At 37.0% G+C, this 26,121-nt stretch overlaps 1 protein-coding gene across 1 annotated transcript; it reads right to left on the reverse strand.

Moving 5' to 3' along the window:
- Window positions 1-1,472: 1,472 nt before the first annotated feature.
- Window positions 1,473-24,420, reverse strand: cd247 (CD247 molecule). Its single transcript, XM_085265567.1, has 8 exons — window positions 24,274-24,420; window positions 6,337-6,434; window positions 6,107-6,151; window positions 5,895-5,960; window positions 4,129-4,161; window positions 3,948-3,995; window positions 3,799-3,828; window positions 1,473-3,671 (listed from the first exon to the last, which is right to left on the reverse strand). The coding sequence occupies exons 1-8, from the start codon at window positions 24,332-24,334 to the stop codon at window positions 3,606-3,608; spliced, it is 447 nt and encodes a 148-aa protein (XP_085121693.1). The 5' UTR covers window positions 24,335-24,420; the 3' UTR covers window positions 1,473-3,605.
- Window positions 24,421-26,121: the final 1,701 nt, after the last annotated feature.

A 26,121-nucleotide genomic window follows, 5' to 3' on the forward strand; every position in this document is an offset into this window, starting at 1 on the left:
CGCAAAAGTTTTGCGAGATCTCGCAAAAGTTTTAGCCGCATTCTTCCGCCTTCGACCTCCCGTTAGCTTCGAGTTAACGGGAGGTTGAGACCTACTACAGCCGGGAGGAACACCGCTTTCCCGGCACATCGTGCCTCAACCTCCTGGTCGGCTTCGAGCCGGCGTCTGAAGAATGCGGCTAAAACTTTTGCGAGATCTTGCAAAAGTTTTGCGAGATCCCGAGTTAGTTTTGCGAGATCTCGCAAACTTTTGTGAGATCTCGCAAAACTTTTGCGAGATCTCACAAAAGTCCGTCTTAATTTTTTTTTCTCCCATGTCCCCTGCGGGGCTCCGTACTTTTATGCATTCATGACATGAAATCCAATAAAATGTAGATATATGAAGAAGATGAAGAAGAAGATGGCCGTAGTGATAGATGTAGTGATACAGCATGAGAGCAACATCAGGATGAAGGACCTCAAGAAATACCAAAGGCTCAGAGAAGAGCTGGAGAAGATGTGGGCTATAGGCAAGTGGCTACAACAGCAACATCGAAGATCTCTGTCCAGAAGAGCGCAGTCCCAGGAACAGCTAAGATACTGCACAGGACCCTCAAACTCTCAGGCCTGTGGTAGAAGACCTGAGCTTGAAGGATAAACCACCCTCAAGGGCTATTCTACTCTATACTTATACTTAAGTGTTACCTTAAGGTTCCCTTCATTTCTTCAGTTTTAATCTGTATGTGTTTTAAAATCATCGGTAATCAACAAATTTGAACCTCACTTATTTAAAAATAAAGGTTCTTTAACTGTTATTGTCACAAAGCCTTTTTTGCTATTTTTAATTACCAAAAAAGAGCTATAACTTTTTTCTAAACATATTAAGACCTTTAAAGAAACACGTTTAACGGTTTACATGTAATTAATCCATTAAATTCTGTAATTTACCCATTAATCCATTAATCACTCATCATGAAATTTTAGATTAACTGGACTTTAAGGGTAAAAGTTGTTCTTTTTCATCATAAAGTGAAAAACTAATTGTAAAGTCGTTTTTGTTCAGAGATGTACTTTAATGTTTGTCCATCAGGTGGCAGAAGCATCCAGCATCTCATCTTCAAGTCCTCTGAAAACTCTCACGTTTATTTATACAGGGGCGATCGTGGCTCAAGAGTTTGCAGGTTGCCGGTTCGAGCCCCGGCTCTGACAGTCTTGGTCGTTGTGTCCTTGAGCAAGACACTTCACCCGTTGCCTACTGGTGGTGGTCAGAGGGCCCGGTGGCGCCAGTGTCCGGCAGCCTCGCCTCTGTCAGTGCGACCAAGGGTGGCTGTGGCTACAATATAGCTTGCCATCACCAGTGTGTGAATGGGTGGATGACTGGATGTGTAAAGCGCTTTGGGGTCCTTAGGGACTAGTAAATGTTATACAAATACAGGCCATTTGCCATTGTTTATTTATTCATGACACATTTTGAAATGAGAAAAAAAACCCTCAGAATTTTGCAAACTTTAATAATGAAGCAATGATATTCATACAGGAATAGAATAACTGTTTGCAGCACAACTTCTCAGGAAAATATCAGGAAAAAAAGAAACTACCATGCAAACTATCCAAAACATCAGATGAAATACATGAACACAGAAAACTACAAATAACTCTATACAGGACAAGGCAAAACATATAGTAACTTAAAGCTGCAGTGCTCTTTTAAAAATTACAACTAAATCTTAGACCTGAAAAGTGTGGAAGCCCATTCATTATTGCAGAAATTTGAACCGGAAAATAATAATAATAAGCTTTTGAACATTTTTCAACCAATTTTGTTTTATTTATTTTACGGGTTTTATTGCTCATTTGAAAGTTTTTTTGTCTTTTATTGTGAAAAAGACCAAATGAAGAAATGTTTCAAAATACATACTTCAAAATATTACATTTATTTCATATTTCATATCGTTTCATATTTTGCCATCACTCATGTAATGAATATTGATTGATTCAATCTTGAGGTTTTTCTTTCTTTGCAGCTGTGATTCTCCAGATGTTACTCAAGACTTCATCATTTTTAGATGATAAATATAAAAAGCAGAAATGAAGCTGCAGCTTTTCTGTGTTGATCTAAGTGCAGACTGAAGTTCTTTGATGTCTTTTTATTTTACAACCTAATATATACATCAGTGAAAAATAGCTCCTCGAGTGTCCACTGAAACGGCACCAAGCTCTTTTCAGGAATATTGTGAAACATCTGTCTTCCACACCACATTAGTGCAGCTTTTAAATTTTACAGATGTTCATTATTTAAGACAGACTTGGTGTTAATGGCATTTATCCATTTTTTACGGATCATTATCAAATTTGAAAGCATTTCAAAAGAGGCAAGCCTCCATTTCAAATCATTAAGTAAGTTCTACATTATTTTTTCTCATAAATTCGCTTTGGATCAGTTTTAAAGGTGTTTCAGCCTTAAAAATCTTTGAACTGTGCTATTAATCCACAACAAATACCCTGATATATAACTGTGTTAAATTAAACAACCTATGTAAACAAGGTACAAACTGCAGTTTGTTTGTTTACAGTTTTAAACTGAGAACCAGGTCATAACATACTCAATATGGATTCAGAAATAATCATGTAAGCTTTTTTTTTCTACGTGAATGTGAAAATTTATAGAGGTCGGATATGTCACCGAGTAAGTTTCAAGCCTCTAATACCAGTTATTACATCCGACAGCACCGATGATTTAATCCAAAATCTAAAAATGTGTTAAAAATGTAAAAGAATTGAACATTCTTTTAATCAGGTAATCAATTAAATGATTAATCGTTCCAACTCTGATTTCCTGAATCCTGGAATTCTTGAAAACTCTTATGAATTTTTTTTATATTTAAAGTAAATACAATGTGCAAAGGGTAACCTTTTGTAAGAAAAAATAAAATAAAATAAAACAACAAGTAAAATGAATAAAAATAAAAATTGGTATTAGTTGACTGTATAGTGACTGTATAGTAATTAATTAATAAACGTTTCATAAATCACTGTAATGTAGTTGTAAACAGTTAAAAAGATTTCATAATACTACACAACATAATATGAATATTTGTTTAAAAAAAAAGCACAAAAATTTATTTCAAATTTAAATTTGTTTAAATTCCAGTACATGTCGTACTGGTTTTTACTATGTTGTCTTTATGGGTCTTAAATTTGCATTACAGTCAGATAGACATTGGATATTAACTCGTTATGTACTAATATACTTCAAAAGGTCAAGCTATAAAACTGCAAAAAAGTTAGGTAAAAAAAGAATGAAAAGTTGGATCTCAGTTGATCACTATTGAATGTGTAAAAATATTTGTAAAATATTGGACATTAAGTCATTAAAAAGACAAATTTTAAATGCACGTTTGAAGTCTGATGGAAAACAGACCTTCCAGATGTTTTGTTAAATATAAAGTCTGAGAAAGGCTAAAATTTTCAGTCCATTTACAGACTTATTATAAACTTGGCAAACCTTAATATCTTCAAAGTAAAACAAAGATGCTCAAGCTGTTCTCAGTTGGTGTGAAAATTCCCATGAATAATCTCTGGAGCAGACGTCTGGACGGGGCTCATCAGCAGCTCTTTGGTGGCTTCTTAGCGAGGTGGAAGCGATTGCATCTGGAGGGAGTCGTAGGTGTCCCTGGTGGCCGAACTCAGACCCTAAAAATGACCAAAATCAATCGATCATCAGGTTGTTGTTTTTTTAAATTTAATCACAAAATTATATTCAAGTGATATGGTTAATTTTGATTTATCTCTTTAAAGCTAATGAAGCTTTTACACTCACCTGGTAAACCTGTTCGTTCTTTTTTGGACGCTGTAAAAATGTCAGTGTAAATAATTAGACATCAGGTTTTTGTTGATGGAATTTAATTAAGTAGATGATAAACAAGAAGTGAGAAACTGACCAATTTGTTTCGGTCATTTATTACAAACCTTCAGAGGAAGCTCCTTATATTCTCCATCTGTGCGTTTGTTCAGGCCCTGAATTTAAAAATATAACAAGTTCAGATACGAGTTTTCTGTGTTAGTATGCAAACTTCCAAGAGTTCTGTGTTTACAAAAAGTTTATTAAAAATAATAATAATAATATTAATAATAAGATATTGTTTGTTACCGTGTACGTGGCGTCATCAGCTACCCTGCGGTTCTGTAGAAAGGAACAGAAGTCACAAGTGCAATTTTAAGGCAGGAGGTTCTAACAGACTTTAAAATAGAGAACCTATGTTGGGTTCTTTTCCTTCTTCCTCTAAGAAGGAATTGAGGGTTCTTCAACAACTTTCAAGTCTTTAAAATTCCTGAGAAACCATTCTTTTGTTGTTTTTGAAACTTCTTTGGACATAATCTACAACAGGGGTGTCAAACTCAAATACACAGTGGGCCAAAATTCAAAACTGGAACAAAGTCGCGGGCTAACATTAATATTTATTGAAAAAAAAAATCTTCCTCCACATATAAGAATGAATCTTTTCTTATGGACTCAAACAAGTTTTGCTGAAAAACTGAGTATGGAACAATCAAAGCTTAATACTAAACGATATATTTATTAGCTGTATAATACCAGTAGGCCAGCTCTAATAGTAATTTGGTATGGCTTCGCGGGCCAAATGTAATTAGGCTGAGGGCCAAATTTGGCCCGCGGGCCAGAGTTTGACACTTATGATCTGCAAGTTCTTAAGAATACTTCACATTTATTGTAGTTCTTGTACAGGTGGTTTGGAGCCTGTAGTGTTTTTGAAAAGTAGTTAACAGTTTGTTTGTTTGTTTTTTAATTTTTATCAAATTGTCCTTGTCATGGTTCATGGTCCCTGTTTTATTTTTTAGGGAAACATGAATCCAATAAGGACAAAAACCACTGAAGAACCCAAACCACTTGCAAAAACTATCAAATACAGTATAAGCTAGGTATAAGTTATTCTTATAGTCTACTTAAGTTCTTCTGAACTTCATTTGCTGCGGTTATTGTACAATTAATTGTACTACTTGCAGAAGTGGTTTGGGTTCTTCAGTGGTTTTTGTTCTTCCTGATCTCTGAACAGGGTTTATTTAAGAAGTCCATAGTTAATGAATTCTTTCAAACTTGTCCTATTCCACTTAGTTTGTCACAGTTTCTCCCAGATATGTTTGATCCATGCATTTATTCCATTCATAACTTTTAAGAAGCGTTTTAGTGTTCTTCAAACATCTTCCAGATATTGACGAGTCTTTTAAAATTCCTGCAAATTAGTTGTTTTCTTGTCCTTTAGATTTATTCCTGAGGACATTTCCTAATAATTATTTTAGAGTACTCAACAACAAACTCAAGATTTTGCGTTTATTGTGGTTCTTGGTGTGGTTTAGGTTTTTCACAGGTTTGTGGTTCCCAGTTTCTTTAAGAAGTCCACAGTTTGGGAGTTCTTGCAGTTTGTCTCCAGTATTTTAGTTTGTCACAATTCTTCTAATGTTCTTCGTTTAGAATCCAGGATTGCTCTTTCTACACGTGTTCTAGAAGAAGATTTGAGGCTCTGTTATTTTGTTGATCTTATCTAATACATTAAATCTCAATGCATGCTCAATCATTCAGGTAAGGAAATGGGATTAGTGACAATATCTTTCTACCACTTAAAACGCCAAGTCCATGAGGTCTAAAAGATCTGGGAATTTTAAATGAACCGGAATTATAAAACTGTAAATAACTTTAGAGATGTTTAGGAAAAACTTCTCTCAGCAACAGTCACTACTGCAGGATGGCGATCCAGTGTGACAACAATGCGCCTTATCCTCCAGAATCAAAAAAGTGGAATCAAACATATAAACATTCTAAATTTGTTTTTTTGTCTTTTGTGTTTAAACATTTGACTTCAGTACTTAATTAGATGTGTTGTATGAGAATAGCAGACTTACTCTTCCTCTCTCGGGGTCTCCCGTTCTCAGTGGCTCGTAAGTACCTGGATCCTGACCTTTCAGGTCCTGAACAAGAACACGTTTTAATCCACATCATTCTCCTCATCAACAGTTATTCCCATTCTAAGATCAGTACAGTGCCAATATTCACTCTTAAAATTGGGGAAAACAGGCTAACGAGCAGTTTATGGTGTTAGGTGATAGTAACTTACACTGTATAAGCCCTCCTCCTCCATCTTCGCTTTCGATTTGAAGAACTACAGAAAAATATCAATGACTGTTAATCAAAAACAGCCTTTTGTGGAGTGCGAAGTAAGAAGGCTATAGAGTCATTATTGAACAGGTCTGATTTGGTTCAGAGATGAAAATTGGATTTGAATCTGTTTTTACTCCTAGACTAGAATCCAATCAGCAGTAAATATTAAAAAACGAACAAACCCACCTTCTCTTTGATGAACATGGCAGTGATGATGAGGCCATAAATGCCGAGGAAGCCATCCAGGATGTAACACAGTGTAGGGTCGTACAAGTTCATTGCCTCTGTGGAGATCAGAGTTCAAAGGTTAGAGGAAACACAAACTTGACTGAGTTCTGTGTTCAACTAAGAGCCCCAATAAAATGATAGTACACAACAAAAATGATTCTAATGTTGGTAACAGTTCACGAACTGTTGTTACAACTTCTACGCTTCTAATCAAGCTTTGAACGTTGTAAAACTTTCCGCATTTCACTAAAATGTAAAGAAAAAAGTTCGGGCTTCCATGTGTTAAATAAACCCTGATAAAAGACTGTTTAAAATAAAGCTATAGAAGAAAAAACTTCTTCCTATCATTTTGACTAAAACTGAATAAAAATAAGGTTGACAGCAACAGCAGTCGACAGTCTTTGTTTGTGCAGCGCGTCAGTGTGAAGGAGCTCGGCGGTTTCCTCAGCTGCTGCCGAGTGCTCGCTGTGGCTCATTAACTGACAGGTGTGTGTTCGTGTGTGGTTCAGTGTGGGCGTGTGTGTTTGTGTCGGTGTGTGTCGATATAGCCAAAAGATGCAGCAGAGCCTGTTTTCACATCACAGACGCTCATTAAACATTTAAGCAGGTCAGAGTCGCTCTTAAACTGCATTTTAAGAGACAAAAAATACACAAGAAAATACTTCACTGTCAATAAACCTCGGGTTTCATTTTCATTCATGTTGTTTATATAAATATAAAGAAATGTATTAAAGGTGATGAAGTTTGGCTGAATTTGCTCTATAAAGATGTGTATAGAGACAGGTTTTAGTAAAAGTGCACTAAATGCATTTCGATTTTAAATCTCTTTGCCACGCACCTATCCACATAACTGACACATGCCTCAGTCATGTGATTCTTGTGGCATTCAACAGGAAAGAGAAGTGATTTATGAGAAAACGCACCATAAAGAACCATTTTCCCACCAAAGTAAATTAGAAATTTGATGAAATTCGTCATTTCTTCTTGTAACTGTATCGCTAAACAGACAGACAAACACGCGAGCAGTGTTTAGTTTGAAAAGCCTGGCGATTACTGTTTTTGGCCCAAACTGTATGGAGGCTGTTTTCCATGTATATATGTGGTATTATTTGAATTTCTTGTTTGGAGTGGGCTGTTTAGTTTCAGTAAAAATATGTGAGTCAGTCATGTGATTCTGATGAGAACATATTTTCTCCAGAGAGAAAAAAAAAGAGACGTAGTTCATGAGAAAATAAAGTTGTTGCTTTTTCTTTTTTGTTAAAGTTTAATGAAGTCTGTGCATTTTCTTTGCAATACAAGCAGCTCAAATGAATGAAGATGGAGTTTAAAACTTCAAATTTTACACCAAACTCGACAGACTTTTCTTCAAACTTCAGATAGATAAACAGGTTAAACTCCACTCACGTAACTCTGTAATTGTAATCAAATGTTTGTTATCGTGAACGCTGAAATGTGCTGTGCTGAAACACCGTTAATGTTGTAAATGTTTTTAGACTCTCAACCAATCACCACCCCCAAAAAACAAAACAAACAAAAAAAAAAAAACACACACACGCATGCAAATACACAAGATTCATTTAAATTCATTTATATAAAGTTTGGCTAAACACATGCTGACGTGTGAGGAATCAACAGTGTCGTCAATCTTGTATTTCCTAACCCTGTAAATGAGATATATTTTTATCTTTGGTCACATTTCTCTGCGGTTAACTGCTTCATCTGTGTGGTTTGAAGCCCTCTCCTCGTCTTTTTCTTATCATCAGTTTCCAGGAAACGGTTTTTGCCCTTAATCAGTGATCGTATGAGCTTAGAGCGAGCATCTATCAACATCGTTTATAAAGAAACTCTGCTTTCACACTTCTAACTGAATGGTCAGACAGAATTATAGTTTTGTGTTGAGAAACTATGACAGAATAGTGAAAAGTCACTTTCACACATCATGATGGTGATGATATGAAAAACATCAGCTCAGAGGTGCTTAAACCGCATGCTCAAACTTTTTTTTTCTTAATCAATAAAGATAACAATTTTCAGCTGAGTGCCACTCTGTTCATTCTCATAAAGATCCACCTGAAGTTTCTGCATCTGAAGCTGAAAGGAAGCCCACATCACAGCTGCAACGCCTCCTTTCACTGCACGTTTCATTTCATGGTCATTTTAAGCTGACAACACGTCTGGTTAGATAAGAGCAAAGATAAACTGAAAATATACGCATCAGGAAGCCCGTGTGTGTGTGTGTGTGTGGTCGAGGTTAGGGTTTAATCTGATGAGCACAGTGCAGTTTCATGTTCAGTTTCACACACTCATATACAAGGCCTGCTTTTAAAAAGGCAAACTATATCAGTATGTCTGCTGTAATGAAGTTACACTAGCTACAGTCAGCGCAGGTTAACGGTTTATGCAACTCTGTACCAGACTTTCATCAAAAAATATGCAACTGTAGGTGGCACACACACACACACACACACACACACACACACACACACACACACACATGCACAGTAGATCTGTATCTACTAAAAGTCAAAATTTAGGTTTGAACATGGCTTATGAATTCTTTTTATAAATACACATGCACACAAAGTTCTCCACCACTATGGCTTTTTAAAAAGAAATCTAAGTGCACATGTGTACATAGCTCTGTAATGAGCGCACATAAAGTCATAATGCCAGTGGACACATGCAGGTTACATTTTTAAATACAGACTCGCAAGGCTCAGATACAGAATGGCGTCAGCAAAGCCCAACAGTTATGTATCTGATAACGTGACACCAGCTACTGTCGTGCATGCAGCTCGATACCAGTATTCTTTCAAAAGATTTACAATTTAAACTCACACACAAATATATCTGTTTCAGACCTGCTTTCATAAAAGTTTGGACATGCTTTGCAGGTTAAATACACATGCACATGACGTTCTGCACCACTATGACTTTAAAAAGATGCCTCAATTTAGGTACAAAAACATATGCGCTTAAACCGAAGCCTCAGTATAAGCGCACACTTACAGGTAGCTCTAACGTAAGCTTGCTTGAAGATGTCATAATGTCAGCTAGTTACTACAACTAACTAAAGATTTGTAAGATCTTTACAATAGTGCTTCGATAATATTACACTAATGTGGTCACACTTTCTGTACCACAACTGGTTTTTTCAAAAGTTTAAATTGAAGTTTGAATATTCATTATGTGGCTGCTTTAATGAAATGATAGCTGAAGAAGAAATGCACATAAAGTTCAGCACCACACCTGCTTAAAGATGCATCAATTTAGGTGCAAAAACATGTGCCAGGCCTGCTTTTAAATAGGTAGACTCTACCAGTAATATACCTGTGTTGATGAAGTCACACTAACTACCATCGTGCATGTAGGTCACACACCTGCCTGAAAAATGCTTCAGTTTAAGCACACACATGCAGGTAGTTCTGTAAGTGGCTTAATGCAAGGTATAGTTTTAAATACAGACAGACTTAAATATCTGGAAGAAATATTTAAATTGGTTTAATTTAAAACTTGCAGACAATTAGAAATACTTCATATGAGACCGTGTACTTTAGACGTACTTTTTCAAATGTTCTTTTATCATTTTTTGTGGCGTAGTAGTTCTAGTAGCAGAAGAAGTTAGGTTTTAGTAGTATATGCATGCAGGTAGTGCTCTAATAATTCAAATACGATTGGTCACTCTGTAAAGCATCTTTCCTATAAGAAATCCAGGCGTCAGTGTCACCATCATAATAGGAAATTATTTTCAAATGAAAAAATAGGCATTTATGATATGTAAGCTAGCTAAAGATATCTACTTGAGAAGTGTACCTACATTGTTGAGCTTGTGTAATATTACAATATAACACAGTGTCACCTTCGCTATGTCGACCCACGAGTGACTGAAAGAGGTGCTGGCAGTACTGTTCTGGTGCTCCGTCACAAAAAATCAAATGAACATATTTATGTACATATATACATACATATATTACATATAACGCAGTCAGCATTATGTATGTATATAATAAACATAGTAAAACCATTAAAAATGTGTACACATGCATACACTGAATAGTGAAAAAATACTGCGTTAAAAAGTTTGCACCTTTTTTTTCATCAGTGTGTTTTTGAAGGATTTGGGACATTGCACTGTTTAAGTTGGCGGTCAAACAAGTAATACATTATATACATAATTATGTATTGACTATAATGTATAGTCAATACATATAACAGGGTACGTTAATTTACTGAAGATCAGGATCAAGAGCTACAGTTTTATTTTATATAATTTGGACTAATGCAGATGATTTCTTTGATTACGCCAACAGAAGCCGACCCAAATAAGAAAAGTAGGCTGCGACCAGAAAGGCATGGAAATGCATGTTTTTGGCCATAGCGTGCACTTACTCTCAGCAGCTTTTACAAACTAAATTGCATTCATGTATTTTTGAGCAAGATGCTTTATAACATTACAGACAAATATGACCTTTTAAAAAAGAGATTAAAAACGGTCTTTTCCAAATCCTTTTAAGATTCAGCGCTCAGTACATTCAGAAAACTGGTAATACAAATGCAACTGATGTATTTTCTAAGTATTGTTTTAAATATTTATACCAGTCCTGTAACTGGACATGAACCCGAGCCACAGTTCAAACATGAAAATCCCGTCACATATGAGCAATATTATTTCTGAAGAAGCTGATATAGCGGAAATTCTTTTACTATGTCCTGAAAGTACAAGTATATTCTGAGCTCTTTAATCTGTCTTTAATTGAGTATATCAAAACAACTGAGAGATGTAGCAATTTAAACATATATGCTTCATAATGTGGATGTATTTGAGGTTTTTTTCTTTGCATTAATATCTGATGGACATAATTGCTTCTCCTTCATATGTCTAAATTCTTGTTTCTGTTAGCTGAAGTTAGTGATTACCTCGTGGTAGAACAGTAAAGATCAGGACTTCATAATTCATGCAATCATCATATTTTAGCATATAAAATGCCCCCAGCTGCTCAGAACATGCCTCTGTCACCTCTGCAAGTACATTTTTAGAGGTTGTTTCTACAGTTTTTATGCCTGTTGTGTCAGTAAGAACAGGTTCAATAAAGCTTTTAAACTAGTTGCATTAAACTGCTTCATAACTAGTCCATTTGTTATTTGTTTTTGCTTCTCCTAAAAGGGAAATGACAGTAAAGAAGAGGAGAATCGGAGGAGTTTCCACTGAAACTGCATTAAAAACAGTTCAAGAAACACCCGGTCTGTCTAATCTGACTGACTGACACATCAGCGGAAAGATCAGTGACATTTTTTATGTTTACACGAATTCTTCGTGACTCATCAGAAACATTCACAGACACCATTCACAAAACTGGCTTTGCAGAGTTTTCCATCACAACCTCTCGTAAGGGATCCCAACATCACAGAGTGTCCGTGAGTGCAGCATCAGCAGGTTTCCTGCATCTGCTGTTCAACCACAGGATCACAACACAGCCCTGATTTGCAGTAATGCACTGAGCCAACATGGAAACACTCAGCTTTACTCAGCTTAACCAATAGCTTCTTACGCAATTATTGCAACATTAAAACTGTACAAGAATAGAAATAGTAGCAAAGCTTAGTGGTTAAAACAACAAAGCAATACAGATTAAAATTTCAAGAGTCTATTAAATACTGATGTTTTAAAAAATTTCTTGCAGCATTCAGCATTCAGTACAACATTTTTTCTCTCCAGTCAGCAATCAGATGTTTTTCTGGCCCACAAAAAAAAAAAAAAAATCAGTTGAATTATTTTATTTACTGCCAACTTCATCTAAAAAAAATACAGAATATCAGTGTTATCATCGGCGTTATAAAACAGCAGAAATACCAAAAAACAATGATAAGTAAACCTTCAGAATAAAAGAAGTGGAGTAAATACTAAGCTCTTCTTTAGACTAACCCCTGTAGGCTGCAGGTATCGCTGCTGGAAAGATGAATTGGCTGCTTTCAAGGTTTACAAGAAATCTGCCTTACTGAAATATCAGTTTACCTGCATGCTGCTGTCTTTCGTTTTAGCTCCTTATTTCAGGTTGTTGTGTCAAACAAACCAGCGGTGGATGGAAGCAGCTACGTCTTCTATCCACACAGTCAATCAAATCACTTTCATTGTAATAAAAGTCATTTTTATTTTAAGTCATATTTATTGAAGTAAAACAAATAAAAGAATAAAAATACTATTGAAAGTTCATTTCAGTCAGTGGCTCAAACAAGGCAGTTGCCAATGAACCTGCTCGACAAACGGCCCCGTGCCATTGATGTTGTTGAAAGCTGACTGGTCAATAAATAGTTACGAACTGAGCTGAGTTTGACTATGTTGTATTTATTTAATGGCCACACACAGATTCTTATCTTTTAAAACCACCTCTTCTCTTACAGGACATTTATACACAGACACAAAACCATAGAAAGGCTGTGAAAGACTGGAGTCTTTAGAACTGAGACAACGTATTAAAACGTGTTTATTTAGGTATCAAGCATTAGATCGAAGTTTTCTGAAAGCTAATTAACATAATTCACATCTTAGACGCCCACAAATAGTTGCTAATGACATAAAAGAGGGTTTAGGAAAGGGCATCATATCAGTTTCTAATCTATTTCCACTGCACTCGTTACAGAGCGCACATTAGATTGTCAATGTATTAACTGAAGTTCTGGGAAATGAAATCTGACCAGAGGTTTGGAAATCAGCTTGTGCTCAGACTTCTGCCAAGTTCAGTAGTTAGAATGAAAATCAAAGAAATGCCGAGAGGCTAAAGGTTCAGGACCATCCAAACATTTTTCTAAAGATATAAGACTCAAACTAAAGCGGTTTCTACTTGGTTTGGATGCTGAGGGATACAAATAGAACTAAAACTTGACCCCAGGTTACGCAGTGAAACAGACGAATGACGTCAAGTTCCCACCGGAAAGAATAGCGATCGTTAAGGGGTGTTTTATAGAGCGTATGGATCTACTGCGAAGGAAACGTGAACGACTGTTTATTATAAACAGGTTTGATTTGAATGGTTGTACATTGTGACCAACCATTCAGTGTTTTACATTAAATGGTTGTTTGCTGTGTCTTTTCAGCGTGAACTTTGTGACTGGATTGCCGTGCATTTGATATGAATGAGAGATTGCTGCTGGTTTGTTTTGTCGGCACTGTTGGAAATAAAAATCACAGTAAAGTCCAAGCGAAGCAAAAACAGAGCAGATTACTGTGGCCTAACACTCGGCAGCTCGATGCACTCCCACAGCTGCATGACCACACAGAGATGAAGTTTTCAGATTACCTGGCACACTTGACCTATCACAGGGTTGCAGTGACATATATTTTGCCTCCGTCAGCTGATAAAGGTGATAAAGGTGGTATGTGATACGTGTAGGTGTTCAGAAGAACAGAGGTTCAGGGGCACCGTCATGACTTCTGAGGATTGTGTGGACTGTCTGAGCTCGATGCAGATGATATCGCAGCCTTGAGGTCTTGACCTGCAGGTCCTCAGACCGGTTTCTTGGGCAGGAAATCCACTGACACAATCTGTACACCTCCATTTTACTTCTACTGTACATCCACTGTGTTTTTGCTGCATACACAAAAGAATCGTGTCCCTTGAAAATGTTCTTCCAAGGGAAACTTGAGCAATAAAGATATCTTTGTTTATCTAATGGGCAGAAATAACAGGAAACGGCTCCTTAAGGTGAACCATTACACTTCAATATTAACGTCAGTTCGGTTTTTACACCATTGGTTGAGACATTTAATCCAGTTTTACTTTGTTTTATTAAATTTAGCGCATAATTCTACTCGATACAATATGTCTGTGAAGGTTCTCAGCCATCCAGGTCATGGTAGTCTAAAGAGCTCGGAAAGAAAAGTGACGCTTTTCTTTCCGAGCTCTTTAGACTACTCTGTAGAACCACTTTGTTGTATTGACCCTTTACAGATAGTGGTCACTACAGTCGACAGCTATTCAAAGGCTTTTCCTTGTATTTGTGTCAGTGTTGATGGTTTACTTGTACATAAACCACTACATTGGGCACTGATGTGTCCATACTCTGCCACCCACCCCAAAAGTGGACACAAAACCATTTGAAAAATTCATGTTCAAAAATGAAGTTCAAAAATATTTTTTTTCATACCTAAATAGAAATAAAAATACTTAAGAAAAAACTCCTGATTGAGATTGTCATAATTCATGCATGAAAGTGTTAAAGTCTGACTTTACAGTTTATTTTTTTCCATTTTTCCCTTTATTTTCTCCACATAATGAGTTGTTTTTCATGTTATATTTGGTTTCTGTGAGATAGGCTCCAGCTCTCCTGCAACCTATATAGGACAAACAGAAGAAGATGGATGGAGCAATGGGATGGGATCAATATTTAGAATCTTAGCATTTCTTGTCTTACCAAAAAGCAATTTTGAGCAGGAAAGTCCTATAATTTTTTAACATTGTTATGTTATGAGTTATTTCTTTGTTTTTTATGCAACACCAAGGAGCTAACAGTGCTAACAGAAAAGTAGAAACACAATGTTTGGCTGGTTTTCCTGACTCATTGACAGACTCATTTGGAAGATGTTAAATTTAGACTTATCTTCATTTATGCCGAAAGAGAAATTAAAATGTGAAATGATCATTTACAGTAAAGAGCAGTGAGGAGGTGGAAAAATCAGTTTTACTCTGACGTTACAGCGTGTCATGTGTAGATGTCTGATTGCACATCAGACTTCTGTTAGGATTCATTCATTCTCAGATGGCTGCTTCTCTGCCTGTGAAACACTTCAGACTGGGTAAAAGGTTTGAGCCATATTAAAGCGCTGGTTGTGTTGACAGACGCGAGACTTCAAACACTCTGAGAGCAGCGACAGTTTCCTGAATGAAAGTAGAGAGATGAAGAACCCGAGGTCGCCTTTAAAAATCCAGCTTGTCGCTTATAGCAAAAAGGATGTCGTTTCTAGGAGACCTAAAGAGCATGTGACAAGATGTAGTTAATGCTCAAAGAAAAGGGCGTGACCTGGGTGCTGTCAATCAAAGATAAGGTGCATGTTGTAAGATTACGTCTCTTCCTAAGGCTTCCTGTATGCTCTGAAATAAATGATCTTCACCAGATAAGAGTCATGTTTCCATCCACATGATTTCAATTTAAGCAGAAACTACAATTACTGCCTTTTATATGTCACCCAGTCTTTGCTGCTCTTTCCACTGTTGTTTTTTTTTTTTCATTGTTACCGCAAAGTTGAGGAGGCTAAACCCGAAAATCTCCTCACAGTGTATAGTTTACATTCATGCCTGTTGACTCATTTCTATCACCTCTAGAAATGATGTGTTCAGGTGTTCCCCTGAAAAAATGAAACCAGAGAAACTCGGTCAGATGATTTTGTATTTGTCTCCAGGCAGAGAAACTTCACTCTCAGGAGTTGATAGCATTTGTTTGTTTAGAAATGATCACATTTTCATTTACAGATCAAAATCATCACCTTTGAGCTTCCTGTACAGCAGCACTGTCTAGTTTTTAGCCTGCAAGACAGTTAAACTGGCTGGCTCTGGGTGTTAAAATTTGTGTTCAATTGTGAGTTTGGGCTCCAATTTGTATGATAAAAGAACATAATCAGAGCAAACAGCTATGGCACCACTTTCAAAAGACTCATTCAGCTCCAGCCAAGACAACAGAATTAGAGCCTCTAGTCAACACAATCAATCAATCAAGGAATTCCTAACAAATTTTGACGTACTGCCTGCCTGCACCTCTCAAAACTTGTTTCCACAAATCGTTCTATATCTAACTGGTTCTACACATTTCCATTAAACAAAGCCCAGGTACCAGCACAGAAGCACAAAACTGTCCAAATTTGCAGCCATCATTGTTAGTTGCCATGGGAGGCGCTAACCTCATCGACTGGTAGATGCAGGCCGCAGATTCTGCCCACCTTAACTTCCTTCTAATTTAGTAACCCGAAATTTTGTTCCATTACGCCGCGTAAAAAGAAAAAGGCAAAACATTAACGCCGCAAAAAGAGATGTTAATGGCCTGGTGTCACATAGAGCGAGAGCCCCTCGACCCCTCTCCACCAAAGAATAATCCATAAACAACTTAACGGCTAGTCCTGTTGTAATTAAAGTAACACACAGTTCAAGAAAGAAATATATACACATGTGATTGAGACAACAGCAATCTCGCTTAAAAGCAAGTTATAGTCTAATGAGTATATTCACTAAATCAAGGCATATTTCTGCATTGCTGCCGAATGGCTCAGGTTATGTGGTTCATTGTAGGGTGTGGCAGGTTTGCTTAAGAGAAAGTAAAGGGGACAGTTTTGAAAGAAAAAAGAAATATAAAGGCAAAATATTCAAATAAGATCAAAGATTTGTTCTTTCTTCCTGTAGATTTTGTGATGAGCAAATGAATCTCTTGAAGATTAGTTGTTAGCTGTGTTTGTCCTCGCAAGAATGATTTTGCAGTCAAGTGATCATACCCAACAGTTTTCAGTTTTCAGTTGCATGACATTTTAATCTAAACTGCTCTTTAAAAAATCAAACAGTTGAATATCATATAGTGTTGGGCCGACTCCAATAGGTAACGCTGAGTGAGTTATGGAAAATATGTTTTATGAGATCAGCGTTTTGACTGCCAACAACTAAATTCTAATTGGTTAATGCTTAAAGGGACATCAATGCAGGAGGCGATTTACTCGACGTGTCAGTTTGCCACTGATAGTTGGCAACTAACAGACATTACAGGCTTCAGTTGCGTGACAACACCTTAACATATTTGCCACCTTCACTGAGAGTGGTAATCACTTCAAACCCTAACCCTGGAAACCTAGATAAGGACACTCAAGCATATAATCCACCATTATTTTAACAATGCTGTTATTTATACATGTGACTCTCCCTCTAAACCATAGGAAGTGCAAGAACTTTGGGCTGAATCAGGCTAAAACTGTTAAAACTGGTTCCAAATGCCCAGCAAACAAAGTTCAGTGTAAAAAAGTGCACTTGTAAAATCATTAAAGCACATGAGTAGTTATGATGCTTTTCTTTTATGCGTACATTGTTTCAGTACAGATGGGATTCTATTGTAGGGATAAATTAAACCTTTTATGCCACGTTGAAATCTGTGGAAGCTACTTTCCTGCCTGCTATTGATTATAGTGATACACACTTTCAAGGAGCTTTTATCAAGCGTGCTATTTATTTCAAAGGTTCGTTACAAACATGAGCCCTTCATTATGCTTTGGTGAGTCGGCACTGACTACTTGCTGAAATATCTGTAAAGCGAATATGGGTTAACTTCCAGCTCGCATCTGTCGCTGTCTCTATTTCAGCTCAGATAGTTACTATCTTGAAGTCTCAATTGTAATGCACCCAAGGTTTTGAATGATGAGGCTAAAACTCCATTAGGTCTTATATAGAAGTTTTTTATTCTAAATGAGCACTCAAGGTGCTTTATACAACATGCCTCACACTCCAATAGATGCATCTCGCCCAAGAACATTTGGCATACAGACAGGAGCAGCGAGGGATCGAGCAACCAACCTTCCAATTAGTGGCCACTGCTGTTTCATTGTTTTGGTTGCATTTACAACAGGTCTATGTGGTGAAGAACATTTCGATGTCAATGAGACCTACTTGTGAAATGCAATTAAAACCAAGGCAGTTAGATGCTCACAGCTTGAGAAACCCTGAAATGTACTTGCAAACATGCCGCTGTGGTGTCAGAGTTGGCAGTTTGCATCCGAACACCTGAACGAATCGAGGACATCTCACCGCTCTCTCTTATGTTAGTGTGTTGAGTTTTTTTTTTTCACCTCTACTCTGTGTTCATTGTGTCACTTTGGGCCTAGAAAGTACACCAGTAAAAATAAGCTGAGCATCTGCTTAGTATAGCCGTTTTGTTTGAGTTGCATTTTCTGTCATCTTTTGCGCTTCTTTTAAACCTCCTGTTGAACCGGGGTGTTTCCTTAGCGGGGGCTGAGAGTTGTGCCTTGTGCAGCTCTCTGGCCACCACATTGAGCCAAGGTACAGCTCAGTTAGGGAAACACGCTTTTGACAGCTAAAGAAACCACAACACTGCTTCCTGAAGTGGGGGTCTTTACTTTTTGTGGTCAATTATTTCTCTTGAACTACAAAACACAACTACACTGGCACCTTTAGACCTCAGACACTTACAAAGAGGACTACTTCAAGCTTGAAGCCTGTTTGTATTGTTATTAAATCATCTTTTAATGGTCTAAACCTACATTAGAAGTAAAAGTCTTAATCACATGGTGGAAAAGACTAATCCAAAAGACACCTAACCAACCAATGCAAACTAATATGGATATTTTAAATCTTTCAATTTTAATTCATTAAAATGACAATACATAAAAAAATCCTTTTAAAACGTCTGATACATACAGTCGACTCTACACTTTATCTTTTAATGTTTCAGAGCTGCCATCATGTTGGTGTATTTAATGCATTACATCAGAAAAGACCCTTTTGTCTCTGTTTAAATATTTGCTAATAGGGTTGAGATGCTGTTTGAGAAGTCACTGTAACTAAATGGTGTTTTTTTTTTTTTTGCCTAAACCTTACAAAGTATTAAAATCACACCTTTGGACATAACATTGGTTACTCTGGGCGCTTATAGCTCTGATACTGCACTGGAAAATATCTTGTAGGCCAGACGAGGCCCAGTTGTCACAATACGACTGACACTTAAGGTAGACATGTGGCTGCTTTGCAGCACGCAGACTTACTCTGAAACAGCGCCGTCTGAGAGCCCAAGAAGAACTGCCCCATCGCCACAGAAAACTGCACATATGAGCTAATCGTCGGATGCTAATGTAACATGTAATGCACCTTTTCTTGGTCATTATATTTTAATGCTGTTTTGTTTGTTTTTTTAAATGTAAAGCTCACAAAGTGCATTAAAATCTGGGCAACTCTGAGTACTTACAGCTCTGCCCTACCATTACAACACACCTGGCATCTGGCCTGTATAAGGTGGACCTGTGGTGTGGCCCAAATACCCAGAAAGCCCCACAGAAAATCTTTCATCCTAGTTTGTATTATTACACATTTAATGTCAAATGAAGCTCAGAGACAGGAGTTATTCAGGAAACAGAAACCACAGGTTTTACACAGCTGCACTTCATATCATTACTGAATCTTGATTTTGCCCCTTATCTGGAAAAGAGGGCCTTCATTTCTCTGTTTAAACATTCAATAAAAAGTTTCAGATGCCAAATGTATTTTCTCAGTCATGTCATCATAACTTATTGCTCTTTATTACTAAATCTGGCTGCTCAGGGCATCTACAGCTCAGTTACTGTACTAGAAAATATTTTGTGTGCCAGATGTTGTCTAAATTTCACAACACTGTTAGGCCATTATTGTGTAAAACTGTGGCTCCTTGCATCAGGCAGACAAAACCATATGTAGCCCAAAAAATAATGTCACATACGGGCCACGTGGTCCAGGAAATCGCTCAAAAGTCCTTTTTATTATTTTTAAACAGGCTGTGCAAGCCGCAAGTGTTAAAAAGCTGAAGTCTTACGTTTTGCTCCTTATATCAAAAAGAAGATCCTCATTCCTCAGTTTGAACATTTGAGGTCCTAGTTAAACCTTTCTCATTCATGCCATCAAAACTAAATATGCTGTTTAGTTTGGATAAACTTCACAAAGTGCATTCAAATCATGATAGCAGACAGATTTTAATCCTAATTTGCGATACTCTAATCACTTTTAGCACAGTTTGGCACTTATGTGTGCCAGATGCGGCCCAAATGTAATAGAAACGTGGACATTAAGCCATATAAGGTGTTACTGTGGCGTGTGTTTGTTGTCGTTTAAGAGTAATACATGTTTAACCTAAATTAAAGTTGAAAGGCAGTAGTTCTTCAGGAAATAGAAGCCGAAAGTTTTAAACGGCAGCACTTCATGCCTTTATTTTAATTCTAAATGTAATCTTTGGCCCCTAACTTACAAAGAAGACACTGATTTCTTGACTTGAACTTATATTAAAAAGTAGCCCTTCCTTGGTCACGCTATTATAACTTAACGATGTTTATTTATTGTAACTCTCACAAAGTGCACTTAAATCATGATAACAGACACATTTGGGAATAATCTGGGATACTTTGGCCACTTATACCAAAGTTAGGCGTGAATATGTGCCAGATATGTTCCAAATGTCAAAATACTGGACACTAGGCCGGCATAAGGTGGTGCTGCGGTCTGGGTGTGTCTTTCTTGAAGAGTGATTTTTATCTGATGTTAAAGCTGAGAGACAGCAGCTATTTAGGAAGTATGAGCTGCAAGTCTTAAACAGCTACATGCCATGCATTTATTTTAGTTCTAAAATGTAATTTTTGTCCCCTAACTTACAAAAACGGCCCTCATTTCTCACTTCAGAGGCGTACTTAGCCATTTAATAACCATGTCGGCCAAATACAAAAGTCTAATTGTCTTTACAACATGTGAACTGAGCAGTTTTAATGCTTACTGTAAGGCTGTGTTTAGTAAAGAAAATACTTTGTTTAACGAGCATGATTTTATGTGTTACCTAAGTAGTGCCTTTATCGTGCCGCAATATAGCGCTTATTAAGGAAGCACTGCAGCCACAAGTGTCGAACTACACGTCTCATGGTGCTGCTGCACAAACTTCATTTTTTTCATAAAAACCAAAGTGACAAACTTGATTTCTGCAAATTCTGCTGTTAATATTTCCTCCTACTTTTAGCTTTTATTCTCAACTTTATTTCATCGTCGGAGGAAGGTGATGGTAAAGTGATTTTTATCTGTGTTACTATATTCTTGAAATGGCTCTAAAGTGTGAAAAAGTATTGCTGCCTGTGGTGTACCAACCTGTAAAATGGAGGAACTCTCCATTTTCTAGCCCTTTGTCTTTGTTAGAATCAAACATCTACACATTTCTAATTACACCCCACAGTTTGAGGAACTACTTCGTTTAGTTTCCCTCGACTGTTTCTATTCTTTTATTCGGGTCCAGGAAACACGTGATTGAATTGGTCCCTTATTTTAAACGAGCATGATCTGCCTACACCGGATTAGCTCATCCTTTGATCGATATTTAGACGACTTAAATTTGTTTTTGACTGTTTAATTTGTTATTGAATTCCCTAAACTTTGATTTAGGGAAATCAAAGTTTGTGATAATCTAAACTAGCTTTAAATGTCTGAAAATATAAATGTTTTAAACTGATCTTGAAATGGTCTACTGGTCTAAATGGTATGCAATGCTTTCAATTGTAGTTGGTTTGAACTGGATTCCCTGTGGTCTAAACTGGTACTTAAGTTTTTAAAAAAGCTTTTTGTTTAACCGTTTTCTTTTTTTAATCTTTGCGACCGCTTTTAATACTTCGCTTTGGCGCACACTTATCAGCTTTAAACTGATCTATTAAAGCGCTAAACAGGTCATTTCATAGTCTAGACTGGCTTTGGATCTTGAATGGTCTGAGCTGGATTTCTGATAGGCTAAACTGGTACTGACGCTGAAAACCGCTGCTGGATTAAGTTGCTTTTTCTAATTGTTGAGACTTGTATTACCACTGGTACATTAGCGTTCTAAACTGGTCATTTGATGGTCTAGACAGTTATCTATGGCACTAGACCACGGATGACCTACATTAGAATGTGATAATGAAAGGCCAGTGTTAATGCTTTCAAGGCTCTCATTGAAAGGAGTCATTTTAAATCCCTTCTGTGCCTGACTGCTCCTCTGAGTCCCAACAAGCTTGTTCCCTAAAGTGTTTGGAAGAAATACTGCTCCAAAAACCTGAAAGTGTGTTTCCAGAATGTAATGTTTTGGTAACTCTTAGTGAATTTAAATTTATAATTATCCATTATCTAGATTTATTTCTGTATTGTTTTGTTTATTGCCCCCCCCCCCTTTTTTTTTATTGCAGCTGTCAAAGAGAATTCAAGCTAAAGTATATTAAATCAACTTAATACCCTAAATAAACTGGAGTTTTGATTATGTAAACTATGAACATTTACTTTACGCAAACGCTTGTGAAATGCTACGTGAAATGGTCTCAACTGGTATGCAATGCTTTTAATTGTTGTTGGTTTAAACGGTGTTTCCTGTGATCAATACTGGTACAACCAGTGAAAAACTTTTCCATTTTATTTGTTTCAGTTTGTATTTAAACAGTTGAACTTTGACGCACGTTTTTTAAGTTTAAACTTGTATGTTAATGATCTAAACTGACCATTTGATGGTCTAAACCATAATCTATGGCTCTAGGCCTTGGTTTAAGATGATCGGTATATTTTATTTTATAAGACTTTCAATGGGAAACTATCACTTCTGTGCTTGACTGGCCCTCTGCATCCCTACAAACACGGTCCCTAAAGTTCGCAATGAGTTTGGAAGAAAATGCTTTTAGGTTTTGTACTCCAAACGACCTGGAAGTCTTTGACAGGGCCTCCAAAAATGAATCCTATGGTAACTCTTGTTCAATTTAATTTTATGATTATTTGTATATTAATTCATTTATTGGGCTTGAGTTTTACTTTAAGCGCTGAAGATATTTTGATTCCAAAATTTACTTTAAAGTTTGGGTGGCTTGAACTGGACTTTTAATAGTCTAAACTTGGCTTTAATGCTTGACAATGTAATTGCTTTATTCTGGCTCTAAAGTGGACTCAACTGCTATGTAATGTCTTCAATTATAGTTGCTTAGAAACAGATTTTTTATTGTGTATTCTGGTATGTAACTCTGAGGTTTACTGAGATGAGGATTTCCTTTTGGGTTATTTTTTCACCAGTGTAAGAAATAAACCTATTGTTGAGTGAGATTGTACATTTGTTACATCGAGTTTTGCCCAACTTTAGTTCAGATGTGTCGTTACATGAGATTGATTAACTTGATTAAACTTCTACCAAAGAAGCCTATGAATATGAAAGTCTATATTTATAATAAAGTCAGAATTTAAACAAACTGGAAGGAAAGATTAACGCATTATGTGTCATTTTTACACCTCGACAGCATGCACAAACTGATTAGTCGACGTCCGGATGTGGATGTTAGCCGATAGCTTAGCTATCAGGTTCAAGTTACATAATAAACTTTTTCTTCTGAGTATAAAAAGTAATGTTTTTTAAAAAACAGAGGGGTCAGATATCTTATTTATTTAGGCAATGATGGGCCTTTTTTTTAAGGTAATCCACACAGATTAGCTTGTGTGATAATCAGACGCATCAACACCAGAACATTTCTGATTTATAGTGTTAGCTAGCTAATGGCACTGTGGTTTTCAAATCTAAAATTGGTCATTAGATAACATTTTTCTTTTTACCCCTAAAAAAATGACAGAAATCTAAATTTTGTTTGGTTGTGTCGCGACGAACACGATACAGAATCCAACATGGCTACCAGAATTCTCCACTACAGACATATTCAGCTTAAGACTTTCTGCTGCTTGAAAACATTTTAAATCTGCTTTATGTAGATGCTGTTCTGTTAGATATGTGGGGTTATTTATTCAGACGACACACATCTATGCAAGTACGGTTGGTATTTTCTTTTAAATTTTCTGATCCGTTTGAGGGTTAGCACTTTGCTTGTCGATTAAGAAAACTGATTTAATGCATTTGAATTGTGACTGCTCTGAAAGTTCAACCATATCATACTGACAGTCGCTTCATGACTGAGACTAAAATATTTTTTTCTTAGCTTCTGCAAAAGCAGCATTTAAAAAAAATAAAGCTAGCAGGATTTAAACCAAGTTTAGGTCTGATTTCGTATCATGTTTCTGTTAATCATAAACTATTTTTAAAAACCTGTCTTAACTTTTGTCACGCTTTTAGAAGGGAGGTGATGCCTCTGCAATTCTTCTATTTCAAATCTATGTGTAGAACTTCAAAGTGTGTTCGGGGTCTTACCAGCCGGGGAGACCATTGAGGCGAGGACCAGCAGGCCAGATATCCACATCTGGAGCGCCATCCCGAACCAATATCCCCAGACGACGTTGTTTCTTCAAACTGGTTTCGGCGATGAAGTGAGATGACTGAACTAAACTAGTATCTTCCTTCTCTGTTGCCTCGATGTGGAACAGGAAGTGGTGAGGAGCTGCTGTGCCAGGTGACACTCAGCGACACACTTACATCAACTTTTCTCCCACACATGAACACACTCTGTAGCACACATGGAAAAACAAATTCAGCCTCTTCTTTTGCCAGCTATTCCTGCTTTTGATGTTTACACGGTTATGTAACTGAGAGTAAATCTTTTAAAATAAATCTGAAGCACTCTTTGTTTACATTATTTATATCACCCTTTCTCTTTTTAAGGCTGGTTTTCAGTGCTAGAGGCTGTGTAGATCAGTTTCACTTACAGGTTGTCACTTTTGAGTGTAAACTCAAGACATTTTAATGTGCTGGGTACTAAACCATGACCTTTACTTTATCTTAGTCAAGTGGTTTTAGTCCCCAACCCAAATCAAACAGAAAGTAAAAACTAAGCAACTCAAACTGTGGTTTCCTGATGGTCTCTCTGCCACCACTACTTTGTCAGGACTTTTACCCAGGATTTAGTCAAGTACCACAACTAGTGCAATCACCAACTGTGTTCAGAAAAACTGACACAACATCTACAGCCAATGAAATGTATTTCAAAATCACTTCCTCAAACCGTAAAGTTCCCTCCATATATAAAGAGATTTACTTGCAGCTGGCAACTAGACTGGATGACAGAAGGACAAAACTGTCTGGCCGATTGTTGATTATAGTTGAATTTCAAGGCTTGTTTTGATTAGATTACTTTCCAATTTATTTACCCCCAGCTCATATGAAGCACCAATATCCTTTGCTTCCACTGGTAGTTATTTCAGTCCATTTTGGTTATTTGTGTCAAAGCTGAGAGAAGTTCAACTCAAGACTTGCCCACTCAATAATGCTAACAGTTAATTTGCCTGGATTTAAAATGTCTCTGGTGGCAGTGTTTATGCTAGTCGTCCTTGGCATCATATCTGGTTAAAAGAATCAAAATGGTGACTGCCAAAGTGCTCAACTTGAGGTCTCAGAATAAAACCTCAATAAAGCTGTGGGACTCATGCAAACCATAGTGAGAGCCATTATCCACAAATGGCTAAAACATGGAACAGCGGTGAACTTTCCCAGGAGTGGCCGGCCAACCAACATTTTCCCAAGAGGACAGTGACGATTCATCCAAGAGGTCACAAAAGACCCCGGATGGCTTAATGGTTTCTAAAAAACAAAACAAAAAACAAAATTAAGACTTTGTAGTGGCCTAGTCAAAATCCTGACCTCAGTCTGATTGAGATGCTGTCGCATGACCTTTCATGTGCTGGTGGTGATGCATCCATGCTTGAAAATGCTCCAATGTGGCTGAATTGCAACAATTCTGCAAAGATGAGTGGGCCAAAATTCCTCCACAGCGCTGTAAAAGACTAATTGAAAAGTATCCCAAACACTTGATTGCATTTATTGCTATTAAGCTAGTAGGTTTAGGGGGCAATCACTTTTTCTTACAGTGCTACGTGTGTTTGTGGACATCCTGCCCCCCCCAATAATAAATACCTTAATTTAGAAACTGCATTTTGTGTTAACTTGTGTTATCTTTGTCTAATAGGAAACCAGGAAGGGGGCAAACACTTTTGTACAACACTGCATGTGGATATGTATGGTCTATGGTCAGGAAAGCAACGCCAAAGTACATCTCATTATTGGAGATGTCAACCCTAGTGGCCAGTGTTTTTTGGCTGGATCTAT

Source organism: Mchenga conophoros, linkage group LG23 (genome assembly GCF_057382185.1).
Source record: "Mchenga conophoros isolate Kocher_MC1m ecotype Shallow Benthic linkage group LG23, M_conophoros_male_GT1.1, whole genome shotgun sequence".
In the NCBI taxonomy this organism is placed as follows: Eukaryota; Metazoa; Chordata; class Actinopteri; order Cichliformes; family Cichlidae; genus Mchenga; species Mchenga conophoros.

Coding starts and splice junctions, on each gene's coding strand:
- cd247 (XM_085265567.1), bottom strand. CDS start 24,334: ATGGCGCTCCAGATGTGGATATCTGGCCTGCTGGTCCTCGCCTCAATG. Junction 5,961..6,106: donor AGGAGGAGGGCTTATACAGT/GTAAGTTACTAT, acceptor GTTCTTGTTCAG/GACCTGAAAGGTCAGGATCC. Junction 4,162..5,894: donor GAGACCCCGAGAGAGGAAGA/GTAAGTCTGCTA, acceptor TCCTTTCTACAG/AACCGCAGGGTAGCTGATGA.